General features: G+C 44.0%; 1 protein-coding gene across 1 annotated transcript in view; it reads right to left on the bottom strand.

Annotated features, from left to right (window-relative positions):
* Nucleotides 1-1,361: 1,361 nt before the first annotated feature.
* The window catches only part of MAML2 (mastermind like transcriptional coactivator 2), a 206,860-nt gene continuing 180,965 nt past the window's right edge, over nucleotides 1,362-27,256 (bottom strand). Inside the window, exons 3-5 of the mRNA XM_062514439.1 lie at nucleotides 10,284-10,487; nucleotides 8,150-8,261; nucleotides 1,362-2,344 (exon numbers count right to left, since the gene is read on the bottom strand). Coding sequence (XP_062370423.1) covers nucleotides 1,362-2,344; nucleotides 8,150-8,261; nucleotides 10,284-10,487 — 1,299 coding nt within the window. The remainder of the gene's footprint in view (nucleotides 2,345-8,149; nucleotides 8,262-10,283; nucleotides 10,488-27,256) is intronic.

Raw genomic sequence — 27,256 nt, forward strand, 5'->3', positions numbered from 1 at the left:
TGCTCATGGGAATGGTCCTTGCCCCGGGATATCTTCCTAGTGATTCACAGAAACTGCTTAGGGCAATATTAGCCGGTTCATCCCCAAACCCAGAACAGATGATTGAGTCCAGTGCCCAGAAATAATCCCCACAACTGTTTCATGTACAAGCATAGATGTGGCTGATGGAGCCTCCTGCTGTGAGTTATAATTGATGTGCATGCTAGTTTCAGGAGCAGAGCCTCTTGTACTCCAGACTGAGGCTGTGGGAATCTGGGCCATCACCAGAACTATTTCAACCCACCCCCAATACAGCAAAGGAGAAACCAGGATGGAACCAAAATGCTGTGCAATAAAAATGGCAGCTTCCCTCAGGCAGGTGGATGATGGCATTTCATCTGGGCTAAACCTGTTTGAGAGAAGATCAGGCTGAACTACTGATTGATACTTGCCATGATTTGAGATGAAAACAAGGGCTTAACTGAGCCACTTTAGTTATTTGCCCTCCTCTAAGCTGGACTGGGAGAGTAGTCAGGGTCAAATCATCAGCAGCCTTCTCACTCAAATTTCTATTAAGTCACTGGAGTCCCTGGGAAAGGGCAAGGTATTGAAGTGAGGATCCTGAGCTTTGGTAGTAGTTCATCTCATGTTTCCCTCAATGCCCAGAATGACTGTGTGCTGGCAGAGCAGCAGCATCCTCTAATACTCACTGCAAACACTGATGAAAGGGAGATCACAAATGCTGGAGCACACCGACTAACATGCTGGATGATCTTTTTCCTTTTTCCTTTAGATGAGACCACTTACCCTGTTGTGTGCTACAAAAGGTAGAGGGTTTATAACCAAATCATTGGGAAAGCAAATGTAAGTTTGTACTGTGCAGAAGTAAACAGTTTTTGTAATGCCATGAGATTTACACAGGGCTTGATGCTGTCAGGGCTGAGCAGTCCCAAGGAAGTTAAGGGCTGTGAACACGATGACTGAAGAGCTGTGGACCACTTGGGGTCTTACTTGCACTCAGAGAAAATATGTTCCACAGCCCACAGCACTGTCTGGTGCTTCCGTGTGTGGGAAGCTGAACACGTTTTTTTCCCAGAGCCGCTCTGAGAAGAACCAATGAGTTTGCAATGGGCTGGGCACAGGTGTGGGGAACAGACCCTTCACATGTTTTCACTCCTTTGTGGCAGGCAGGAATATCACTTACACTGTCACTTCAGTTTTGTTCCTAGAGCTACTCTTCAAACAGGGCAGTTGCCCTGTGTTGTATTTTAAAGGACAGCCCAGTTACTGGAGTGTAAATCAATAAAGCAGGTTGTTGGCATCTAAAGAGAAAGCTAATGTCCTTGCTGCCTCTTCATCTGGTTCCCTCTTGGTACTGTCACTTACGAGTGGTTCCCTAAAATTTCGTCGAGGTTGATGTCTTTCATCCAGTCATCATTACCAGGCTCTGTTTTCAGTAAAGAATCTATAAAATCCGAGTCACTGTTGAGCGCAGGTCCTATACTGTCACCTTGCTGGTTCAGAAAGTCAAACGCTAGGTCATTACCATGGTCACTTCCTTGGTAAGCCCGGGAGGTTTGGTTGGTAGTTGTGAAACCTGTTGATGGCAGAGATGACGGCGGTGTCATACTTGTTCCTGGCTGATTCAAGGTAGGCACAGTCTGTCCTCTCAGCTGACTGGGTCTTATGCTGAGCCCTCGTAGTGAGCCAGCAGATTGTCCATTTAGAGTCTGGTGCATTTGGTTTAGAGGGGGCTTCATCTGGACTCCCGCCGCTAACGGGTTAGGAGGTGCCAGTGCACGCTGAGGAAAATGCTGGTTGCCTATGTTGCGCTGCAAAGACTGGTTAGGATATGGAGTGCCGGTGGGGAAACGGACCCCTGCAGGTTTCAGTGCATCCTGCTGCTTCACTGTAGCCTCTTGTGGGGCCCAGTTCTGGGCACTGGCAGTAGCTGTGATCATCACATTGGCCGGCCGTTGAGCAGGGATACCTGTCGCTCCATGGGTCAAGCTTGGCCTTATTTGCTGAGAGTTGACCACTGTCCCCGTCCCAAAAGCTGCCCCGTTGTTCCCCTGTGTCATGGTTTGCTGTCGGGACACCATGGGGTTATTCTGACTGGGCAGAACTTGATTTTGGTTTCTGTGTGGCTGCATTTGGTTCATTCCTGAAGTCACATTGTATGTGCTTGGTTGGTTGCAAGGAAGGTTCCCATAGCAGCCCATGCTCCGAGCAGCAGGAACAGAAGGCATTCGGGTTCCAGCAGGGGTGGACATGAGGCTGGAGCTCTGGGGCATGATGCTGTGAGTTGAAATTGGGTTGGATAAGGACATGTTGTTGGAGCTCATGCTCACAGCTGGTGAACCACCTGGAAAGGAAAAAAACATAAGTGTTAAAACAAGCATGAGTGCATCAATGTGTGGTGACATTCAAAAATCCAGTTTTCTTTCTTTGCTCTTAAGAGGACTTACAAGAACTTGCTCAAGGCCTTGAAGATGCCTATAATCCAAAGGGTGGTTTGGTCTATACTAAGCCACCTGTGGTATTTCCATCCCTTCAGAGGAGAGCACATGAGCCAAAACTGGCATTCATTGTAAGAGAAATATTGAAGCAGGGAAGGACAGAGAGAACCACTGGGCAGGAGATAAGACTTTCCTGCTTTCTTTACAGAAGCACTAGACACTTCAGACAGGACAAAGCCTCTCTAAATGATCAGAGATCAAGAACTTTTCTTCCTTACAGGGCATGGCTCATCCTGGTTCCCTCTAGGGGCAATGGGGAGTGAGAGGCACTTTCACCAGGCTCCTTTTCTACCTTTCTTAGACACCTACAGCAGCAGTACCCACCCTTTTTTGGGAATGTCCGTCCCAGATGCCAGCAGGAGACAAGACTGCATCTCACACATTTGTAGGGACAAGAGCTCAGCCCAGTCTGGGACGTGCCTGTGCTCCCAAGTGGTGGCGAAGCAGGAGGGAGGACATGACTTGAAGCTGTGCCTGGTGAGCCTCACACATGCCCCTTCTAAACTCCTTTCCTAGATGGGCTGTGGCTATTTGCCCCTGCAGAAACTGACTTGCCCGTGAGGGAACTACACATGATGTGCCAGTGCTTGCTGCACCTGAACATCCCATTTTGTGCACCAGGAATCTGCAAGTTATGAGTTGGCATGAATTTATCACTCTTGGCTGATTCTGCCTGATGGAGGATTTTCCTGCACTTGACATCTGCCAGTGGATGACAAGAAGAGAGGATTTTCTTCCCTTCAACAGCCAAACCTCAAAACAAGCTCACTTCTTCAGCTACATAACCTCTATTTTGAAGCCACTGTAGGTCATTTATACCATGAAGGCTGAGTGCTTATGCAGTGCAAGACTGAATTAATCCCTGAGAGACTGGTTGAAAAAGACCAATCACTTTTTAAACACAGCTAGTGTAGATGGTACTGTGGAGAACCCTCTTGCACACAATTAGCTGCTCCATAGTGTAATTCCCTTTGCTACTCTTGCTTCCAGTACAAACCCTACAAGAAGCACAGCTTGAAAAAGTCCAGCTCAAGGCAAATGAAAGATGTTTCTTCACACAATGTGTGGGTCAGCTGAGGAAATCTGTGCCACACTGCACAGTACAAGCTAAATCCTCACACCTCTTTTGGTGGCCCCTAAAGTGTGAGAAAAGCTGTCAAATGAGCTTGCTACCAAGGTACCACTGCATTTTGGGAATTCTCTGAGCCTTTCCCAGAGCACAATCGAGGAGATTTTCTATTTCATAGGGTGCAACTAATAGCAATTGTTGGGCATGAGACATTGCCTTGGTTTGATTCTTTGTACGTATGGCAAAACCAGATGGAATTTGACTAACTTCAGCTTCATCACCAAATCTTATTATATATTGGTCTGTGTGATTAATTTTATTAGTTGGTCCATCATAAATTCCTTCCTACTACACAGGTGCATCAAGACTGTGTCATGCTTGCAGCATTATCCAAGTACTTCAGTCTCAGTGTGTGGCATGTTTTCCAGTCCTTTGGTCCTTTGGAGCTCCTTTCAGAACTTGACAGTTTTTGGTGTTCAGTTTCAGAGCTGTACATCATAGCTGGTCACAGTAATAACTTTTGCACCTCTCCAATGTGGATGCAAAGTAAGCTCTATTTTTCCAGTTCAGCATCATCTCAGACAATGTTTGTATATCCAGTTTCAGTCACGTGGCTTCTCACAATGATATCTGGAGACCTGTCATCCATTTCCTTTTGAGCTATGTTAATTTTGTGTCACTCTGTTTTTTAAACAAGATAGATAATAAGAAGTCAGATGCTTTAATGGACATAATCTGAGTAACTATTCCCTTTAAGTTGTGGTTTCATTGAAAGAGATTCCACGCAAGTTTGAAAAGATTCCTCTAGAATCAGCCCATGTTGCTTGAAATTAATTACATCTTTCCCTTCCTCAATTCTTTATTATCTGGGCTGTATGTGCTCCCCAGTAGTTTTGCTGAGCTCTGCATTAGGCTACTAGGCTGCAATTACCTACTCAGCCTTTTAATTCTTATCATGACATTAGTAGTCTCCCCTGATGTTTCAAGACTAAATAAAAAGTGACACTAAGAATTTGGAGAACCTCTCAGCCATCTCTTTTAAAACTCCTTAAGACAAATCATGCACATACATATTTTAAAAGTCTATGTTTAGGAACAGCTGTTTAATATACTGTTCCTGTTGAAATTTCACCATAATTATGTTCAGCTCCCACAGACTGGAACCAAAGAAAAAATTATATATGTCTGCCTTTTCTGCATTATTTTTATACATACGCTATTTCCATTTAGCAATGGAGGCAAAATATTCTTTTTTTTTTCCTTAAGGACTTAAAAAATAACTATTCCCAAATCACTATTAACACTGAGCATGACTCCACAATCAGAGTGCTTGTACCAAATCAATATAAACATAGATACCTAAATTAAGAAGCTCCACCTATCCTGAAGGCAGCCTGTTCCACAAAACAGGCTCTAAGTCAGAGACACTTGACTGTAGAGGATCTAATTATCCTAAGAATTGTGTTCTTCTAACTTAAGCACCTAAATTAAGTCCCTGAGCTGGGCAGCCCCTTGGACAGGATATGCTATGGGGACTCCAACTGGTTTTAGCCCAACTAGGACAATCCCATTCCCACAATCAGTGCTCAGCAGGTAACCACATGTTTAGCCCCATCTTTGGCTTTGCTGGTGGGTTGTGCATTTTTGGAACTACTGTAACATCTCCTATGAAGACAGGCTGAGAGAGTTGGGGATGTTAAGCTGGGAGAAGAGAAGGCTCTGAGGTGACTTAGTACTTTCCAGTACCTGAAGGAGGCTACGAGAGAGAGGGGGGGGGGGGGGGGATTTTTTACAAGGATATCCAGTGACAGGACAAGGGGGAGTGACTCTAAATTGACAGGGGAGAGGTTTAGATTAGACGTGGGGAAGAAATTTACTCAAGGGTGGTGAAACACTGGACTAGTGAAAGAGTTGTGAACGTCCTATCCCTGAAAGTGTTCAAGGCCAGGTTGGATGGGCTCTGACTAACCTGGTCTAGTGACAGGTGTCCCTGCCCATGGCAGAAGGTTTGGAACTAGATGATCTTTAAGGTTCCTTCCAACCCAAACCTTTCTGTGATTTTGTGATCTTTTTGCAGGGGTGATAGGGATGGAGCCCTGATTTTTTTGCTCCCTTGAGCCCATATTAAAGAGGAAGAATGGTACAGAATTCAGTGGCATTTCCAAAGAATGAATTTCTGGAGCAGCAAGCTGGGGAGAGATGGTTCTCTCCCTCCAGCTGAACTACAAGTTTGTAGAGTCACTTCATTGCCACTGGGATGAAGCCCCTCCTGGGGTGACCAAGCCAGCTGTTGAGCAGACCCCAGGGCTACACATCACACTGCTCCTGCAAATGCTACACTTTTTAAAGAACACAAGTGTTTGGGAAGGTTTTGTACTTGTTGCCAAAAGACAAAGCTTCCTCTTTCTTTGTTTTGCTATTTTTATGCTTTTATTTTTAACGCAAGTATTTTCCATTCTTATATCTTCCAGATGGGAAGAAATTCCTTCCCCAGAAGCACTGTGTACAGCAGCTGGGCACCCCAGGCTACAGCAATTTGGAGAAACAGCTTCCTTACCCAATTCACCTGCTCTTTTCTTGGGGGTTTGTTGCCATGGCATGGCATGGCACTGTGGGGAAAAGTATAGAGAAATAAAGTACTTAACCAATTCTCTCCAGCCTGTGAGATTTTATTTAGCTTTTTGTTTCTTCTTCCCTGATCTGAGCAAAGCTATTCCCAGAAAAAGGGAACAGTTTCCCTACTGTTACTCCCTTATGCAAGAGTTTCCTAATCGTTCCATCTGGTAGCTTTGCTGGAAGCTCCCAGAACAGCCCTTTCTCCCAGGCTTGCCTGAAAAGCCTCTGTCATCCCGGGGCTCACTCAGCAGGGACTTGAGGTTTGAATGGACAAGTGCTGCCATTCCCACATGTTTCAAACCGAGGAGATGGGACTCCAAATACCACAAGACTGGCAAAGAGTCCATCAGATTAACAACAAGAGCTGCCACATAACAATAGTGATCTACTCACTTTGCAGCCTTTCACACATGTGGCTGCACTCACTTCCATTTTCTCTCTCAGACTAGAAATGGATTGTTTTTATGTAAAAGCCAGGAGTCTCAGTTAATCATTTGATTCCAAGAACAAACCTTTAAACAACACACCAAATCACATGATTCTTCAGCAAAATGCTGGGGTTGCCAAAGCATTTATTTTGGGAGTACAGGAGGTACTAAGCCAGTGAGCAGGGCCCTCACCACGGGCTATTATATTGGGATGCTTGAGCCAGTTTACTGGAGAAGATTAACACCCAGGTCCATTAGAAAGCAGCAGTTTCCAGGTTGCAGTAAACTTATTACTGCTAGAACTTGTAAGCAGAGCAAAGGAGTGCATGAATACTGCTTGAGCAGCCCAACCTGGCCCATCCCTACAGAGCTGGGCTGTGGGTCCCACATAGCCAGAAGATTGGGCAGAGGGGTGGCATGTGAGCAAGCTCCACTTCAGAGCTCGTTAAAATAATAATAGAAGCTGAAAAAGTTTTGCTACAAAGGACAGATAAGAAGGAAAGACTCAGATCACCAGCAGAACCTGCAGAGACAACAGTTACAGAAAAACAACAACAAAAAAACCTCTCTTCTTTTTCCTTAGAATGTTGCATACAAAAATATACTAGAAGGCAAAGGATCCTTTTTATACTTACATGTACAGACACTTCTGCAGTATAAAGAATTTCCTTTGGTCCCATCTGCTGCATTTCCCCCACCTCCTCTCTCCTCAGCATTTTTTCCCTACTGTGCCGTTGCTCTCTGAATTGCCTTCTGCCAATCAGCAAGGTGAAAAGCCAAACAAGCAATCCTGTGCTTCAAAAACTAGACTCTCCAAGGAGATCGGGGCACAAGAGCTGAAGCAAAGTACTAGTCCTAAAGTGTTGGGCATTTCCTACCCTGGGCAGTTTTGGCAGAAAGCAAGGGCTTTTACTCTACTGTTTGACTGATCTGTTGAAATGCTGCTTGTAGAGCAGCACTAAGGCCACAGCCATGGCCTATTAAACAGACCAAAAGTACCACCCATGACGGTGCCCTGTGGGGTACTTCAAAATCCATATGAGGGTCCTCACACTATACATGAACTGCCATTTAAAGGGAGGGATGGTTCTCATCTCGGTTTCTGAACCAAGATGCACTACATACATGAGAGAAGCATCCGAACACAATGAGGGTGCATAGTCAAGAGGACATCGCTACATCAAGTATTTGGGTGCACATTTGCCCCAGATAGTGCTAATGGGAAGGGTACCAACTGCCATGTCTGAGACAGGTGGTATCAGCCTGGATGAAGCAGCAGATCACACACAACCACTTCTCAGTGGTGCAGGACAGTAAGGCAAAAATCACAGCCACCATCTACTGCCTCTGCAGTGGTGGAAGCAGATAGCCAGAAAATCATGTTCCTGTCATCCTATGCATGCCTTCCAGCTGGAAAGAAGGAAGGAAGGAAAGGAGGAAGGAAAGGAGGAAGGAAGGGAGGAAGGAAGTAAGGGAGGAAGGAAGGAAGGGAGGAAGGAAGGACGGAAGGAAGTTGCACTGAGACTGTGGGTACTTACCAGGATATTGGTTTGATTGTTGCATGTTGACCACATTCCTTCTTTGGTCTTTATAATCTGGTGGTGGTCTTGTCAAGTGTCTGTTCAGCTGGTCTTGTGGAGTTATTTTCTCCTAGAGGATTAGAGTAGAAGTACATTAATTTGCTATTTTTTATGCTTTCCTGGCTCTGTGTTTTGCCAATCTCTTTCTTTTCTCAGTATGTAAAAAATGGAAGTATTTCTTCCTTTCACCCTGTCTAGTCCACAGAAGAGTCACTTGTGACTGCAATCACCTACTGAAGTCTATATGGAAATCTTTCTGATGGTTGCATTGTGTTTGAGTCTGGTTCAACTTTCCTCTCAGCCTCTGAGAAAAATGGCCATGTCTGCACTGCAGTACAAAGTGTATTCCAATTTCAGCTTGTCATCCCCATCCACAACCATGCCCATTCCTCCCCTCACCCTGTCTTCCTACACTGGACGGGTAACCACAAAACCCAGCAAAATCCTTGCTTTTTACTCCCTCCAGCTCTCCTCAGCAGGGATACCAGCAGGACACATGGATTGGCAAGGATGGTGCTGGGCTTGTTGTTTTCATGCCACTCATCATTGCCCTGTGCTTCCCTGTACGTGTACAAGGTGCTGTCTTTCCCTTTATATCAGGAGTACGAGAACTGGGGCAAGGACAGCAGGGAAAGATTGCAGGAAAAAATACTAGCTGGGGAGACAGATTTTTTTTTTTAATTCTGAGTTTGCAAGATTCATGTCTCTGATGTGAGAAAGATAAAAATCCAAGTCCTGGAACTTAAATCTGACTAACTGGCCTGTGCACACAAAGATCTGGAAAGAGCAGGCACCAGAGTCAATGCCAAATCTCTCATCAGCATCAGTGTGATTTGATTACTCCAGAGTGCCACTGCTCACTCATGTGACATGGCTCGTTGGGATTTGTGCCCCCTTAGCAGGAAATGGTGAGTTTGGTGCACGTGTGCCTTTACTGGACAGCTGCTGTGACAGCATCACACCTTTTCTGCAATATGCACGGGTTTTCTGGCTCAGCTGCTAGAATGGCATTCCAGCTTGTCATTGAGAAAGAGTCAGGCCGTAGCTGATGATGCAAGTCCATTGGCATATTTTGGGGATAATCTGCCTGAAAACAGCATGCATATGGACCTTCTAGTGAAAAATCTGTATTTTCTTCTCCCAGGAGCACTTAAAAACACTGGGAGAAGAGCCTTTTTTGTGTTACTTAGGCATTTCCACAATTCATGATGGGAGTGAGGGGTCTGATTAAGATTTTTAAGTGATCCTGCTCAACCTGAATCCTTGTGAAGAAGATAGACTCCCAGGAAATCCCTGCAATTCATGTAAAAACTGTAGGCAAGCTTTATGTGTGTTTCTGTGTACACAATACAAAAGCAAAGCCAAGCTGATTAAATTTCTATTTTATTTATGAGAAGCTATTTGAGCAATTAAGTTTTTTTTTTTTTCTGCTAGAATTCTGACAGAAAATTGCAGCACAGAGAGCTGACTTGAAACTTCTTTTTTCTTCTTCATAAATCAAAAAGTCAAGAAATATTTCCTTTATGGAATCCCCCATGTCTCCTAAAATGACCAGAAACTCCCACCTAGTCTTTCAGATACCGAAGGAGACACAACTGGCTACAGATACCCAGAAATGCAAAAATAAAACCGGAGAAAGTAGGACTCATATATGACCCCAGCCTAGCACACGAGCTTGTGCTGAACCCCAAAATCAAGGTACCTGATCCTTGTTTACACACAGGCATTTTACACTATGCTGCCTGGGTGACAGACCCTGGGAGTAAACTTTCCTCTGAGGTCAAAGTAGCATAGCAGTTCACCTTGGTTTATCTTGCAAAGAAAACCACAGATCAATATTCATATGCCTCAAAACCAAGCATATGCTTGGACTGTTCTTGTAATGAAACTTCAGTAGCTTAGACACTTGAGTTGTTTCGTATAGATTGAGGAAGGTTTCAAAAAGGCTTGGAAAAGTGCTGAAAAATACAGTGTGCACTCTTCCAAAACAACCTTGATGTTTTAGGGGGCTTTCTTCTCCCTGTCTTAGCTTTCTTTTCTATTGTTTTTATGACAATATTTTTCATGTAGAATAAGAAATTAGTAAACTTACAGCTTCTGCCAACATCTGCTGCTGCAGAAGGAGTTGTTTTTGCTCCATCATTTGCCGTTGCAGAGCCTGTTTCTTTTCCATCAGCTGCTGATTCAACAATGATTGCTGGGATGAGTTCATGTAACCACTTCCAGTGTTTGGATTTGAGCAAGAACTGGAGCTTGGAGTGGGGCCAGCTCCCTGGCCTACCACAGAGTGTTGCTCCTGAAACAGAAGAAATGGCTCATGAAGGATGAAAATAATAAGTATCAAGAAAAGGAAATTATCCCTTTTATATAATTAGCTGAAGTTCAGGACACAGCCCACAGACTCTCAGGATAAGTGACCGATACAAAGGCATTGACAAAGTAAGAAGAGGATAGAGTAACTTCATCCCTCAGGAAAGACTCTGAAAATGTGCCAGGTGGTTCCAGTGGAAAACCTCAATATTGTGCTGGGAGCTTGGGAAACATTAACAGAAGTAGCAGAGCTGTCCTGGGGATCTTTCAGGAAACATGCATTGGGCTGTACAGCAGTTTGTTTGACCACAAGGGAACAAACTCTGCGTCTGCTGGTTCCTACCATCTGGTGCACAGCAGCGAGAAGCTGCAGACTTATTGTTAGAAGTGGCATCTATTCTTAGGAAATACAGAGGTGTAAGTTAATACTTCACAGTGGTGAGGATGGCACTGCTTTCATTCCTCCAGTCATCTCCCTGACAAGAGCAATCTCTGAGAGACTGCTAATTGAATCCCATTAGCAACATAATTAAATAGGCTAAGAGTGTATCAACTTACTCAGTAAAATAAATGTGTAACTGGGAATGACCTTGAAGAGTGTTTTAGGGTCTCTCTGGTCTTTGCGAGGGATCTAGGTCTGCTTCCTCTTCGCAGTGTGCAGCTCCATAATGAAGGGATGGCAAAAAGTCATCTTAGAGGGCAATGGGAAAGGTACATAAGAACTCTAACCATGCTCATACAAGATGAGAATGCACATGGAATGACTATATGCTGCTCCTTTTCTCTTGGCATTATTTCCCTCAGCAGCAATATGTTTTCTGCCTACTTGCTCCAGCAGTGTTTGGTACTTGGGCCTTTACCAAATGTAGGAAGTAGCTTTCTCAGTACACACACAAAAATACTCAGCCTATGTTGGATCACTGGAGACCCATGTATTTTTTAGCCACACAGCTACAAAGAAAACGGGGTACACTGAAGAGGTCACAACAGTCAGGAGATACATCCATTCTCTGACCCCACTTGGCTGCAATTCACAGTAAGAAACAACCACACCACTCTGTATAACCTAAGAGGGAGCAGGATTTTTGCCTTGCAACACAAGACTCCACAGTGGGAGAGTCCCCATTACAGAGTGGTTCTCTCAATACCAAGCTGTAAAGCCAGGGTCTGGGCTGCTATCCCAGTAAAACACTGCTCCATGGCCATTGTCCCCCATGGCACTTGGGCAAATATACAGGCTGACTGACATTGAAACAAGGATTGGTCAACATAGCCTGCCCATGCCCTGAAGACCATGAAGCACTGATGTTCAGCACTTTGCAAACTACAGGAAAGCTCATTCCTCCCCTCCCCAGTAACACACACACTCAGTACAGACTAATCCCACTTATCTTTCCACCATCTGGCATGGAAGAAGCACAATGATTGTTATGGGTATTTCTATTTTAAAATAATTCAGTGGCTTCTAGATGGGGCCACATGAGTGTGCAGCTAGTCAGATAAAGCATTTGAAGACTGTTACTGAAATAAAAGCTATTACTTTCTTCTGGAGCCACCTGCAGCCCCCAAGGCAGTGTTGCAAACCCACCCTTCAAATTTATTGGGCTCTTACACAATTATATCCTGCACACTTTCTTTCAGTTCCAGAAGGAATCTAGGCTTGCTCGGCACTGCCACATTTTTCAGGCCTTATGTTAGCTGCAAGATAGAAAATACCTCCTCTCAACAGACCTGCTTGCCAAGTAGTTGCGCAAACTTTTTTGTCTTTCCTAAAATATTTTGAAAAGAAAAATATGTTACAATAAATTGGCTTTGACTTCTATATTCAAATGACAACTCTAGCTTGAACCCAGCCACATGTTCCATCCGTTAATAGAATTCATCTGTTGTGTTTTGCTCAGATAGTGCAGGCTCCCCTGAATGTGCTTTCTGTCCTATGTAAAAAAACCAACAAAGCCAAAGTTTTTCTTTCCCTCATTCCCTACCAGCCCATGTAAGCAGTGGAGGGGATTTTGTTTTAAGATAAGCTGTGTAGTGTTCATTCACAGTACCTATCAAAGAAAGCTCTTCTGTAATGGCTACTGGCACAAAACACCAGCTGCTTGGCAAACAGACCCTGAGAAAACAGCGTAAATCATCAACTTGAAGCCAGGATGGGGGTTTTTTGCATTTGGTCCTTTCTCTGCTGTTCATGAAACGTCAGTGTGAGCCTATGAATCTATGATGTGTTACTTCTCCTGCCTGCTGATCTTCCCCTTGCAATGGGAGAAGGAAGAACAGTTTCCTAATAAATCAGAGGACTAGCTGCACAGCAGTTTGACCCTTCATGAACCAGTGCTATTGAGTCTTGCTCTCACCCTGCGCTTTCATCACTGCAAATCAGACAGCCGAAGGGGTATGCTGCTGTCAGGGACCTGGGGCTCTGCCCCTGCCCTAGGACAAAGCACACCTTCTGACATCCTGTGAGGAAGGGCAGGATTGGGTTGGAGTTGCCCTGCTTTAAGCCTGGCTTTACTGCAGCAACTTTACTGCAACTCCACACATCTAGAGCTGCTGCTCTTAAATGTCATTCCCGGGTTCCCATGCTATAGTTTTACTTTAGAAAGCCCTGACCAAAGAAAGTCTGGGGTGGGACGTGCCTGTCCGCTTGTCCAGGGGCAGCCTTGCCCAGCAGGCTGCAGAAGCAGCCTAGCATCCCTCCTGCTGGGGAGCCCCGAGTGCTTACCTGCATGGTGTTACCATGCTGTTTCCCTGCGTGAGGAAGGTAACCTGTACACTTTGCCCCCAAAGAGGTGACATGATGGGGAGCACATCCCTGCAGCCAACCAGGTGTCAGGCACAGGCTGGAAGCATCACGCCTCCAACAGGTACAAATGTCCACCCGGGTTTACCCCCAGTTTCTGCCCCACTTGTTGGCACTGCTCTTGCTTGTTCCACATTCCTGCAGCCCTGCAAATGACCTACAGCCCTTTTAGGGCCATTCCTGGTGGCAGCTGGGGCTGGGTTAGTGTTCACCAACCACCATCTGCACTGCAGGGCTGAAGCTTCAAAATGGTGATGCTTGGCGTACAAAACAGATGTGTTGTACCACATTATCTGATGTTAGAGTGACATATAAAACCTATGAGATGCAGAAAGACAGACAGTGAGAGCTCCTCAGATCTGGTAGCACAACTGTGGTTTTGTTCACAAGCATCATAAAGAACATTACGTTCAAATGTTTAAATTAGCAGTAAAACAAAGCATTTAAGACCAAGTTGGTCTTTCACTATCCCTGCTGCAGCTGATTTGTGTTCATACAAATGAAGAGATGTTTTGGCTTCTAGCACATTTATGAACTTTCTAAAATAGGCTTTTCATTTCTCCTCTCCTCTCCTCTCCTCTCCTCTCCTCTCCTCTCCTCTCCTCTCCTCTCCTCTCCTCTCCTCTCCTCTCCTCTCCTCTCCTCTCCTCTCCTCTCCTCTCCTCTCCTCTCCTCTCCTCTCCTCTCCTCTCCTCTCCCCTCCCCTCCCCTCCCCTCCCCTCCCCTCCCCTCCCCTCCCCTCCCCTCCCCTCCCCCCCTACAAAACTTGTCAGGAGTGCTGAAAGCCTTTTGCAAGGTAATGTCTCTGCATTCTTAGTTCAGAAGTGGTTTAAGAACAGTTGGCTGGAAAAGGATGTGCAAACCTTTCCCCTCTTTCTCCTGGAAATGCTTTGAATTGATGAATAATTTTGATGGGACAGAAGGGAAACAATGGTCAATTTTGTGCAAAACCACAATGTCCACAGAGGCTGTTTGCTTCCCAGCCCCGACATCTGTGCCACAAGATGAGCTTCTGCTTCTTGCAGATTTTCCCTCAAAAGGAGATGGGGAATCTTTGAACCTTTCTGTTTCTCTATGGGGCAACTCATTCTGTGCCCTGCATCAGATGGGGAGTGACAGCTCTGACTTTTGCTCTTCTTTTGCATCAGTTCTGGCTTAAAGAAACAAAGAATTAAAAGAAAAAAGTCTTCAGATCCATTTATGGAAGTTTTCTCAGTGACAGATGCCTGCCTTACAAAAAGCTGCTTCCAGGGGAAAGGATGTGCAAAGTCATGTTCATCTGGTGACCGAACCTATGCATGATGTCCTCACTCACAAGCAGCTTGATTCAGTTGTGTTATTTGGCATCATGGGCTTGTGCAGCTCTTCACTGCAGGCTTAGAGTGAGGATGGTGAAGGAAAAGGCTCCTCTGTGGATTCTTTCAAGGGACCAGTGGCTGTCCTGACAGTGTGAGCTTCTTAGGGGCTTTCTGGTTTGACAGCAAACTACCCTGGACATCTGAGCAATTGGAAAAGGAGAAGGAGAAAGAGGAAGATGAGAAAGACGGGGAGGAGAAGGAGAAGGGGAATGGTTCAACCAAGTCTTTCACTGTTTCAGAGTAGTGCCAGGCTGGTAGCAAAGCCCAGGCACCTGTGAGCCCCTGATGTGAGCCTCCACAGCCTCAGCTGGAATGCTCCTTGCCACAGCCACAAACTGAGGCTCTCCTGCAGCTGCTGGGCCAAGCACTTAAGCTTATTGAGAAGAGCTGCTCTGACTCGTACAACTTTAGGAAGCTGAGCACAGGGTGCTTTGCTGAACAGCCAGTCTTAGTACCAGCCCTCTTCTGAGCTACCTCCTTCTTGCTGCAGTTGATGGAAGCAGATACACCCCTTTCTGCTAAATACTGGGCTTTCCATGGTCATCTGAACTCCAAGCACTGCCTGCTTGTGTCCTTGCCTCAGACAAGAAAACAAAACTCTAGCAGGAGCACAGCAGAGTGCCTGTCAAGTAAGAACTCTTTCAGCTCTAGCAAAAAAGCTAAAGAGTTTTCATATTTTTAGGAATAACTCCCACTCTTGACTGGAGTACAGAGGGCTGCTTTCTGTGCCAGTGTATACTGTGAGAGCACCAAGAAGTTCCTGAGGTTAGACTCATCTGCAACAGCTGAGGATCTGGTCTGTGTGTAAGGAAATAAGACAGACTGGGGAGAAACAAAGCCAAGCAGATTCTCCCTTGCCTTACTGCTTGTTCAGCTTGATGGGACTGGAAAAGAGTATCTTCCTGAGCAACTCAAACTCATTCAACCTTTTTTCATATCTGGAATACACAGCATAAAAGTGAGTCTCCTAGAAGTTTGGGTCTCTAAAAAAAAAAACTTAAAGCAGATTCTCTCTAAACTGCCTGATGCAGTTCTGCTTTCACTACGCAGGGAGATGGGGCTGTATAATTAGGCTTCAGATGTTTAATTTAGACAACTGAGTTAGGAACCCATATTTGATGATAGGAACATTCCCTTGCACTCCTCACCTGGGATGCTTCTAGTCACACTGCAGTAAGATGCCAGGAAGAGTGTGAACACCCTGTGATTTGTCAAGTAAAAGTGGATGACTTTCTAAGGGTGTTATACAGAATGACCTAAAAGCCTCCCAAATTAACCAGGCAGCAGATATTATCATAGGTTGAATTTCCCCTAATACCTGTCAGAGAATATTTTTATGCATTCCAGGAAGATCGCTCTTATAAGTATAATAAACAGCATTTGAAAAACCTGAATATTGCAAGATCCCAAGAGCTGGTTTTGCTGTGTCTAATATCCAGAGATACAGCTGGGTGAGGGCTGCAAAATAGTTCCTTTCAGTAATTTTGTGGAGTGTTTATAAGAAGTTGGCTCAGCCACACGGAACTATTTTCTGTGTTTTTCTCCTGAGAACATCTGAGCTTTCAGGACAAAAATTTCAGGCCCAACCATGTTTCCAAGGCACATACACAAGGAAACATGGACACTAGCATTGCAATTTCACAAGCCCAGGCTGTCTGCCAGAAATACTTGTGCCTCCATCCAGCCAGTGAAAAGAAGCAAATGCTGTGTCACTCCTTCAACAAACTGAGTGGTGGAGCCCGAAGAGGAAATGTAGATGAGACACTTCAGACACTGAAATTGGAAATGCTCCTGACAGTAGGGAGCACACACCTGATTTTTGCATCCTCATGGTGTAAGTCACCCACTGAAGTGATATGTTTGGACATCAAGTGATGCAGCAGGTGCTCAGCATGCAGAGGGACAAGTATTTCAGCAAACCCAACTGCTGCACCTCTCACTGGAAGATCCAGGGAGTACAGGCTTTTTAAAAAGACATGTATTTTGGACACACTGAAATTTAAGTTCACCCCATAACTATTTTCAGAAATAGGTAACACTGTGCAAATCTCAAACATAAAAATGGGTGAGCAAATCCCTGAAAGGAGCCAATCCTCACTTAGTTATTTGTGCAATTCTTAATAGAAACCTATTATAGCACTTGGCCTGTTCAACACCAATAGGGAAGCTACTCACACCCAAGATCCTTGTGAATGTATTTTCAGACTTATTCGCAGCCCTGCCATAATCACTTCCCAGAGAGCTGCACAACCCCCTAGCCACTAGCAGGCACTCTCAGAACAATGTTCCCAACCCCAACTCCTTAAACTTGGCCAAATTGGGAGCTGCATCTTGCAGGGTGCAAGGCTCAGATTCAGCCCCTCCACAATCACATAGCAACAGACCCAGGAACAGCGCCTCATTACCAGCCTTGTCTGACAATCAAGTCTTTAATGAGAACAAAGGTTGACAGTGATTAATCATTAAGACATTTCTTGTTCCTTGCTGCACGTGTTGAAGGCAGTCTCCTGCCGAGGCAGTCTGGCAGATTTCCTGTCTGCTCTATACCAAGGCCTGTGTCCGGACACACAGGGATGTCTTTTCCCAAAGCCAAGCATACAGATGAATGTCTTGTCTCCATTTCTGAGCACAGCAAATTCGGAATGCGTGTGCATTCTGCAAAAATAATAAACCCTCAGCTGTAAATTTGGTTGCTGTATATTCAGGCAAAATGACCTAAAGGAGATTTGTTCATGTCAGAATTTTTCCCAGAGACATCAAGGATGGATTATTAGCATTTTACCATGTGCACCATGATGAACTTTTAATGTCATCTTCTGCCATAATGTATGGCATCCATTTTAGAAAGATTTTGTTTATTTGTAATGAAAATAACATGCATGTGTTGAAAGTTCAACAGAGGAGGTTATTGTGAAATGTCTGCATCAGAAGAGGAATGTTGGCTCCATCAGTCTCAATGGCAAAACTCCAGCTGACTTCAACAGGGCTAGAATTTCCTCCCAGATCTCCATCCAGCCACAGGGGCACAGTGGCACTCCTGGCTTGCAATGACCTCATCTTACTCCTTTTGGACAAAATACCTGGTTCAGAGAGACCAGCAGACAGCCTCCATTGATGTACTTGTGCAAAGACTATCCTGTGCTCTGTATGGAGCTCTATTTTTAAATGCTTCATGAGCTCTTATTCTGAAATAAGTTTGCCAATAGACATGAATGATGAAGACTCCTATTTTGGACAAAACCAAACACATAACAATTTGTTCTGCTTCAGCATTACCATTTGCAATGGCTTCAATATGCAATATCTACACTACAACAAGCCAAGCCCTTCAGTTTATCATCACACAATTGAAGGAAACCAGATGAGGGAGGTTTAAGAAATTGCCCCTCCTCTAGCTGGAACAAGAGCTGGTGTGAGGGGACCTGTTTTGCCTAGTACTACAGGACAAGGTACGTGCATACTTGCAGGCTCTGTGCTTCCACTAAGGAGTGGTAATTTCCAACTGAGGCAGTGAAAACTTCCTAAACTGGTTGAATTGGACACTTGTGATTATCTGTCTGTATCTTTAGTATGAGTATATATTATCTGTGTATATATACACCTTATTCATCGGATAAATGTTCTTGTCTCACTGCCATATGTTTGTTATCTTTCACAAAAATTATCTAGCCTGAGGTCGATACAGAAAATTTCAGCCCACTTAGAAAAGCCATAATCAATAGAAACAAGAGTCTTGCAAAGGGGAGTGCCGGGTGATTCAGTAAGAGGTGACTCTCTTATACACACTTGTTTATATTTCAATGTTCAGTTTACAAAGTAGTGCTAAGAAAGACACTGGTAGCAGGCTTACGTATAATGTATCTTTTTTTGTCATCTTGCCTTATCCTCGTGTTTCCCCCTGGTAGCGACTCTGGCAGTCACAGTAAGCCAAAGGGTATGTGGGCACTGTACAGGGAGGTGTGCTCCAGAGGTTGCTTTGGACACCTGGGCTGCTAGGATTCCATGGGGCCAAGCGAATGAAGTATATAGTATATGATTCACCCTCCCTATTGATTGTCTGCAGTTTAAACAAATTTGTGTCACTTCTAATCAACAAGTACAAAAAAGAAAAGGAAAAAAAGAGATTATATATAATATGGAAATAAAGCAAAACAAATACCATAAATACCAACTTTTCTACAGGAGAAGGGAACAGGCAACCTGAACAAAATATTTAATGAAGAAAGAAAAAAATAATTAACCATGCAGAACAATAACAACAACAGAAAAACCACATCAATGGAGCCAAACACTTCAATTCAAATGAGCACAACATGGGTGACAAGACTGTCAGAGACACATACTAAGATCAAAGCTCTCCTGGTGAGAATACAGAGCAAGAACATGAGCATCCTTAAACTGGAGCCTCCTGGGATCAGCCTTGTAACACCAACAGCTCCCAACTCTGATGGCAAACAGTGGCCAGCACTGAAAAGCAGTGTGTGAAGAATGGCTCTGACCTGGGTCTCCCTGCACTGATCAAAGCTGCAGAAGGGACATGCCTCAGGTGGGACTGGATCTCCTTATTCCCAGTTACCTGTCCCAGGACAATGACTAGTGCTAACCAAAATCAGCATCTGGGGCTGATAGCCAAGTGTCACTGTGCAGAGAAGCAGGGAATGGGACAAAAACAAACGGTTTCCAACTGGGACAGCCCATGACACTCGTGCAAATGTACAACACATGGTTCAACGGAGCAGCTTTGACTGCCCATCAGTAAAAAGAGTTTCAAATGAGTCCTTATCACACAACCCCAACTGTGGTCTTCCCTCTCCTTCCTTGATAACAACCACTGTTTTTGTCACAAAACAACTTAATTCGATGGGAGTTAATTTGCAGGAATTGACATAAACCTAAGATCCTGCCATCCCCTCGCAATGCCTTGATGAGTGGGATAAAATGGTGCCAGTGGTTGCAGCAGCCTGAGGGTTTGACAAATCTACCTATCCCTCATCTGTCTGTGCCAACAGCATTTTCATTAAAATGTGAAAATACTAGGTTTCCTAAAAAGCACTCCTGGGATTTGACTAATTTTTAATTATGATCTCAAGATGTAGGAAGCAATGTGGTTTTCTCAAGTATCCCAGCAGTTCCAAATTCTCTGGGTCAGGCAAAGAGTAAAGTCAGGACCCTGAATTTTAGGAAAGCAAAATTCCAGCCATTCAAAGGGTTAGTCAATAGGATCCCATGATAAACTGCCCTCAGGGATAAGGGAGCACAACAGAGAGCCAGCAGATCTTTAAGAATGCTTTTCATAGAGTACAAGAGTTCTCAATCTCCAGATGTAAGAAATCAGGAAAGGGAGGCAAGAGACCAACATGGATGAGTCATGATCTGCTGGTCAAATTCATTCTTACAGCAAGAAAGAACTATACAGGTAGTGGAAGCAAGAACAGGGATCCCAGGAAAACTACAGGAATGGCTCCCAGCTGTGTAGGGATGGGGTCAGGAAGGTAAATGTGGCTGGAGCTGAACTTGGCAAGGGATACATAGAGTAACAAGAAGGGCTTGTACAGCTATGTTAGCCAGAAAAGGAAAGATAAGGAAAGATGTACCCCCTCAATGAACATGACTAGAAAACTGGTAAGAATGGATGATGAGATACTAAACAACCTTTTGCCTCAGTCTTCACTGGCAACCTCTATTCCCACTTCTAGTCTTAAACTAAAAGAGTGTAGATACAGTCAAAATATAATGAAAAAAAATGTAATGAGATTGGTGAAACACTGGAACAGGTTCCCCAGAGAAGTTGTGAATGCCCCAGCCCTGGAAATGTTAACAGTCAGGTTGGATGAGACTCTGAGAAATGTGATCTAGTGGAAGGTGTCCCTGCCCATTGCAGGGGAGCTGGACTAGATGATCTTTAAAGGTACCTTCCAAATCAAACGATTTTATGATACTGAGACTCTTTTTCTTGGAGGGGTAACAGAGTTAGAGCTCATCCACTTCTGCTTTCAGCCCTGCAGAGTCTAGCTCTTTCCCTGGCCACAATCCCCATTATGGGAATTGGTCTAATGCCTCATTGCCACTCTGGTAGCATTACCAGGCATGGTGGCTATCTGCTGCAAGAATAAAAGGTTATTTCAAAGGTGACATAGGGCTACTAATGCTGTATAACAGCACAGGCCCTTCAAGGAGCACTGAGCTCAAAGAAAAGTGCAAGTGCTTGAATGTAGGGAGTTGTTTCTTCTATTCTTTATCTCCAGCCTTTAAAAAGATGAAATGGAGCCAGCTAGAGAGGTCAGAATAGCTCGATCCACGAAGGACCAGTCCTGCTTTGGATAACATGCCTGGGAGGAATTATCTCAGGAAAGTCTTCCTTAAATCAGATGAAGTAAAAAGTGAATTATACTTCTGGTATTTATTTAAGCTATTTACTGCCCAAATCTTGCAGCGTGGGAAAGAATAACAGACTATCCAGAGCCTGCCGTATGCCAGCTATCAGATAACGTGTGGCTCTGGAGAATGGGAAGGTTGGTGCCAACAAAAGCTTTCTTGGACGACTTTTGCTCATTTTGTATTACTCTTGTGCAAGAACAGTAAAAACCTGTTTTGCATCCCTGGTTTTAAATAGACTTACTCTCTTATGAGAAAGAACAGGTGGACAGAGTATCACTGTTTTCTTTCTCTGAGCAAGGGAAAGCACAAATGCAATTGCCTTTGTCAAATCACTCTCCTATTTTGTTGTGGTATTTCCCACATTTGGGATACAGCAAAGGTAAATAACCCACCGACCAAGGAGTAGGGGGCTCTGGATAGCCTTTTATATTCACACTGCCTGCCCTGACAGACAAGCCATGGGCTTTGCTGGGGGGACACAGTGCTGTCTTCTGGCAATGTCTTTGAAGAGACACTGGGGAGATGCAAGTTCTGTGCCCATCTTCACATAGTTGGTCACAACCACACAGTTTAATAAACACATAGACTAAGAAAAGACCCTGTTTATTGGTATCAGACATTTTAGGGGCCAGAGTGTATCCTTCTCACTGTCTGGTGGCAGACCTGAGGTGATAAAAAGTACAGTAAGGAGCTTTCACTGCCATCTGCAATGCCCATTGAGCTGTGTTGGACCAGACAGCTCAGACAAAACAGTGAAATAGAAGCATCCAGCTGACCACTTAACTGTGCTTACAAGGAGAGAAAGCAAAAGGATAAACCAGCTGAACTAAATTAATTACATGAGTTGTACTACATTCTGCACATAATTGGTTGGACACCACAGAGGTAAGAAAACCCCCAAAGGAATTGGCTTGGTTTGATTTGAATTCCCTTAGAGATCATCTCTTCATAGTCCTGGCAGTTGGACTACAACAGAGGGCAAGGGAGAAGCATTCATTTACTGCAAGATTGGATTATTTTGGATTTTCAATAATCTAAACCTGCATATTTGCTCTACAGCAAAATGATCTTAATCTGTGACATCCTTTTCCTATCCTAAAAAGCAAAAGCTGGATTCATTCTTGGGCCATAGACAACACATGTCTCCTTTAAGTTAAAAAGAAGGTTTAAATGGGATTTACTTGGCTTACTGGTTTGTACTATCTGGCACAGGAAAACATTTTATCCAATGACTGCTTTGCAGGCTATTCCTGCAAGTGACCTTCCCTGGGTCATACAAAACTTCCTGCAAAATTTTTAGAACTCACAGGCAGGAGAAACCTACCAGGAGATTATGTGGATTCAAACAATAGAAGGAGACTCTGACACAGAAGACTTGACATACTTTTGCTAATTAGGAGAAGGGCAAAAATCTTATGATGGGTCAAGTCATGGGTTCTGAATATTCAAAATATCATGATAGAAGTTTGATACAGAATGGCAAGGAGTTGTTATATGACATTTGTGGGGTTTGACACCAAAACTTGTACTGAGGATACTAGGGGTCTTGACAAAACACCTTTAAATTACTGTGTCCCTCTTGTTATTACAAATCTAGTAGTGATGGAAAATAATGGGAGTTTTAATCAATGACATAAAGCACCTCAAATGGGTGTTGAAATATGTATGGTTATGTAAATCACATCGCTTGAGCTAGAAAGGGCAGATTTACACAGTAGCTGGTTGGTGGGTTAAAGAACTCTTTCCATGTACATCCTGTTCTCCAGACCAAAGAGGCGTCAAATTCAGGGAATAACCCCTTACTAGCAAGGTCTCGCTCTGTAAAAATGCTTCCTTGATTTTTAATGATGTTAGTTATGCCTCTTGATTTCTGCCCTGCTTCTCTGTAATATTTTTTGTGTGACTAATCAGAGTTGAATCTTACAAAAATGAACTGTTAATTAAACTTTATCTAATCTCAATCTAATCTGACAGCAGCAACCCCCATCTGCTGGTCTGCTGTGTGCTCCTATTTGGACCACCTACTATACATGGATAATTAGGTGTCGCAACTACTATGGCATCTGAATTCAGTGCTGAGTGATTCTGACAGCCACCTTTACAGCTGGGCCCAGCAGCCCTTGCTTTCCTAGAGATGTAGTGGACAGGACTTACTGTACTATCCCATCTAGGAGCCAGACAAAGGCTTGTTTCATGCCATTAGAAAGTTCGGTACCTAATCTGGTCACCAGGGCTCTCCTGGCTGTTCATGGAGTGAAAGCAAAGCATTGTCTCCAGAAGGTTACTGGCCAAGTCTGGCCTCTGCAGTGAATGGGATGAGTCTGGAGGTGCCTCTCTTCTCCTGCTGACTGGAAGAGTGTGGAGGGCTAACTTGGGCATGAGACTATGCACTGAAACGAGACAATTCTCATCTGATGGTAAGAAATCTGACTAAGAAACCACATGGGCACCAAGTCTGTAGTAACAGAGTTAGGAGACAAATGCAAATGCATTGGAAAAATCCCACTGGGCTTTGGACCAGGGTCTGTCATTCACACAAGTTAATAAGTGTGGGACATGGAGAGCAACGTGCAGACAAGGACAAATCCAAACACCCTCATGGTTAGACATATTTACTTCTGGCCTGCACCTCTCAAATCCTCTGGGGGAATTACTCCAACCAGTGCTCACCTTGTACACAGAGTCATTTTGCAAGGATAAGGGATGATTTAATGTATTCTCCTCCCTTGCTCCAATCAGTTATCTAGTCTTTGTCCACCCACACTGCATGACCCGATTCTCCTCTCTGAGATAAGTCTTCCTAAGCTGCTAAAAGCTTGTCTGAAAAGCCAGCTCAGAGGTCAAGTGAGCAGGATTTCATCATTTCACTGTATATCTTTAAGGAGAAAATGAAAACTTTGTATTACACAGCTAGTCTGACAGCATTAGACATAAGCTGGGTCCAGTGAAATGTTGCCATGCTCTCTCTACTGGTGTAAGCACAACTTCTTGAGATATCAGTGGTTCCCTAGCCAGGGCAGCTATCAGTTTAAATAAATAAAAACAAACAAAATGGAAAAGAAACATTAAATTAATCATAAGGGTCAGGCAGACACCTTGCAATCTGCTGTAAGTAAAGGTCCTCAGAGAGCCACCAAAAGGACTTTGCCTTTTCTTTGCTCCATGAATTTGGACAGAAATTCCCTGCTGAAATAGGGGCAAAACTCCCAGCAGCTTAAGTAGGGCCATGGGCTCCCCAAGAGTTTGCACAGCTCTGCATGCAAAAGGATAACTGGCTTCTGCAAAGAGCAGACATTTAAAGGCATGGCATACTGAAAATCTGTGGCATAAATGGCACAATGGATACATAGATAAGCAGACAGCAGCTGATCTATTCCGTCCTAAAACAGAAGGACAGCCCTCTTTACAGCTGAGAGACCTATCAGCATCTTTGATATCATTGTTCTTGTGGGAACTGCTGAATAAAGGGTCTCTGTCTTTTTGAGCATAATTACAACTGATTTTCTTTCCCTGATAAAGAATGTAGTCATTGAGCCATAATGGCATTATTTGATGACTTAAATTCATCCTCTAATCCCTCCAAAATGGTATAAATTATTGAACAAGTCACTCAACCCTATAAAAGCACTTTAAAAACATTTTGTTCAGCATGATAATGATCAGACAGAATGTAGCAAGAGTTACAGTAAATTAGACTCATGCTCCAAGCTGGCTGCCGCTCAATATACTCATAGCTAAATTCTCACCTACTGAGTAAGACACTCTGTCATGGATAAATTAAGATATAGTTCTAAAGTGTGTTGGCAAGGACCTTTAGTTTCTTCCCATTTTTTTTACAGAGAACATCCATATGATTTCTGGAGGTACTATAAGAGAGCTACACAATGTTATGCCTTTGAGAGATGCTATGGTACCTCTGAGGAAGCTCAGAAACAAGGAAAATTAGTTTGGGTAGAGATAATGTTCCCAGAACCATTTCTAGTATGTAGATTAACTTCTCAGTTTCTTCCTGAGTTTCTCTGAGGCTGCCAGCCTCAAGTGGTGCCACAAGTTAACTCTAAGGTGCCCAGAGTTGAACCTCCCTGCTTAGCAAACCACACCCACCAGCATCAGAGCCACTCCTGCAGTGTTCTTGTGCTGTGGCTGAGCAGATCTACCCCAAATCCAAGACCAACACCAATTAAGCCTTGCTGTGCACATCTTGTCTCATCCTACCACTTTCCCTTGCATGGTAACCATGATGCCCCAGTACAGAGAGGCCTCTCAGTGTCGAGGTACAGGGATAACAAAGTGGGATCCTCATTTCCACTGATGTCCCTCATGATCACATGTCTTTGGTGATCACAGCAATTGCAGATAAGACACCTGAAACACTCAGCTGAGGACATGGCTCAACAATGCTTGTAATTATCCAAAATCTGTTAGTTTTCATTAGTAATACTGGTGTGACAAAACAGTTATTCATGATGCTCCTTAACTCTGCTAGAGTGTTGTCACTGACGGTGACAAATAATGGGCACCAATAGTTACAAGAACAGTGCTGTAAATTCTGCATTTCTCTGAATTACTGATAGGTAGCTGACAATTTTACAAAACTGAATTGCCTTCACTAAGCATCAGAATGTGATTCCCTGTACTCCTGCCCAGGAGAGGTGCTACAATCCTGAGATGTGGCACAGTCAAAGACTAGCAGATACTTTTGAACCAGGTCCATTTTAAGGAATTTGTTCCATCTTACGAAACACAGTCTAGGTTTGTTCCTTTGCTGGAATGGAGAGCCAGTGTGCTTGAGAGCCAAGCCAAAGCACTGATTCTGCCCAGTTGCCAATGTATTCTGGGAAATTTCTGCCCACAAGCTAAACTTCATATTGTTTCTCTTCATTGCAACTGATGCCTCAGCAGAAACCCTGGTCTGACCTATTCTGCTGCCCTTCATTCTGTGCAAAAATCAGTGGTACATCCACAACACAGCAAGATCTAGTACAAGCTTCCCCTTATGAGTAACAGTAGGTTGCAACAGCTTTCTCCTATCCCAGATTCTCTTCTCTCCTCTCCTCTCCTCTCCTCTCCTCTCCTCTCCTCTCCTCTCCTCTCCTCTCCTCTCCTCTCCTCTCCTCTCCTCTCCTCTCCTCTCCTCTCCTCTCCTCTCCTCTCCTCTCCTCTCCTCTCCTCTCCTCTCCTCTCCTCTCCTCTCCTCTCCTCTCCTCTCCTCTCCTCTCCTCTCCTCTCCTCTCCTCTCCTCTCCTCTCCTCTCCTCTCCTCTCCTCTCCTCTCCTCTCCTCTCCTCTCCTCTCCTCTCCTCTCCTCTCCTCTCCTCTTCTCTTCTCTTCTCAACATAAGAGATAGCAAACAGCTCCAGTTACCTGAGTATCCTGTTTCTAATGGCAATGGGCAATAAATACCTGGAGTACAGGAAAGAGAGGGCAAATAGAGTGCTTCTCTCCCTCATATAACTTCTTCATATCAATCACACCTGCATGCTTTCATCAGGCCCTCCCAGATTTCTCTTGATGACCTTGGCTGCCTTTCTCTGATCCTCTTCTAGAGAGACTGGAACTGCACTGCAGCAGTCAAAATGGGAGCGAACTGTGAATCATGGATTGAAACACTGGGGTAATGATGTTTTGTAGTCTGCTTTCTATTCCCTTGCCAATATGTTGTACCTGCTATTTGCCTTTTCACTAACTGTTGACCCTGGTATTTTCAGAGAACTACTCATAACAACTCAATATATCTCTGAACAGTGGCAGTTAAGACAGAGCTCATGATTTTGTACGTAGACACATGATTGTTTCTTTTAACCTTGTCTGTTCCTCTGTATTTCTACACATTCAGCATTTCATAGTAATTTATCTGGCTTTTAGTTTTACACTGAGTAATTTCTTCTATAAGCAAACCTTTTTACTCTGTTACCCCTTTTAATAGATGTATTTGTCTATTACACGTCAAAAATTGGCTTTAATCCCAATGACAAAACTCGTTTAATAAGAAACTGACCATTTATTCACACAGGTTTTTTTCCTAACTTGATTTGGCTGTCTCTTAGTCCATTGATAGTTTGAACTTTTTTGGATAAGGGTCTTCGCATTTCTATATTCATATAGCAACCAAAAGGAAATGGAAGTTCCTTTTAAGTGAGATGGGAAGCAGAAAACTGGTGTATGCTAAAACAGACCCAAAATCCGTCCACACCGACATTTCCAACTAACATTCCTG

Source organism: Cinclus cinclus, chromosome 2, assembly GCF_963662255.1.
Source record: "Cinclus cinclus chromosome 2, bCinCin1.1, whole genome shotgun sequence".
In the NCBI taxonomy this organism is placed as follows: Eukaryota; Metazoa; Chordata; class Aves; order Passeriformes; family Cinclidae; genus Cinclus; species Cinclus cinclus.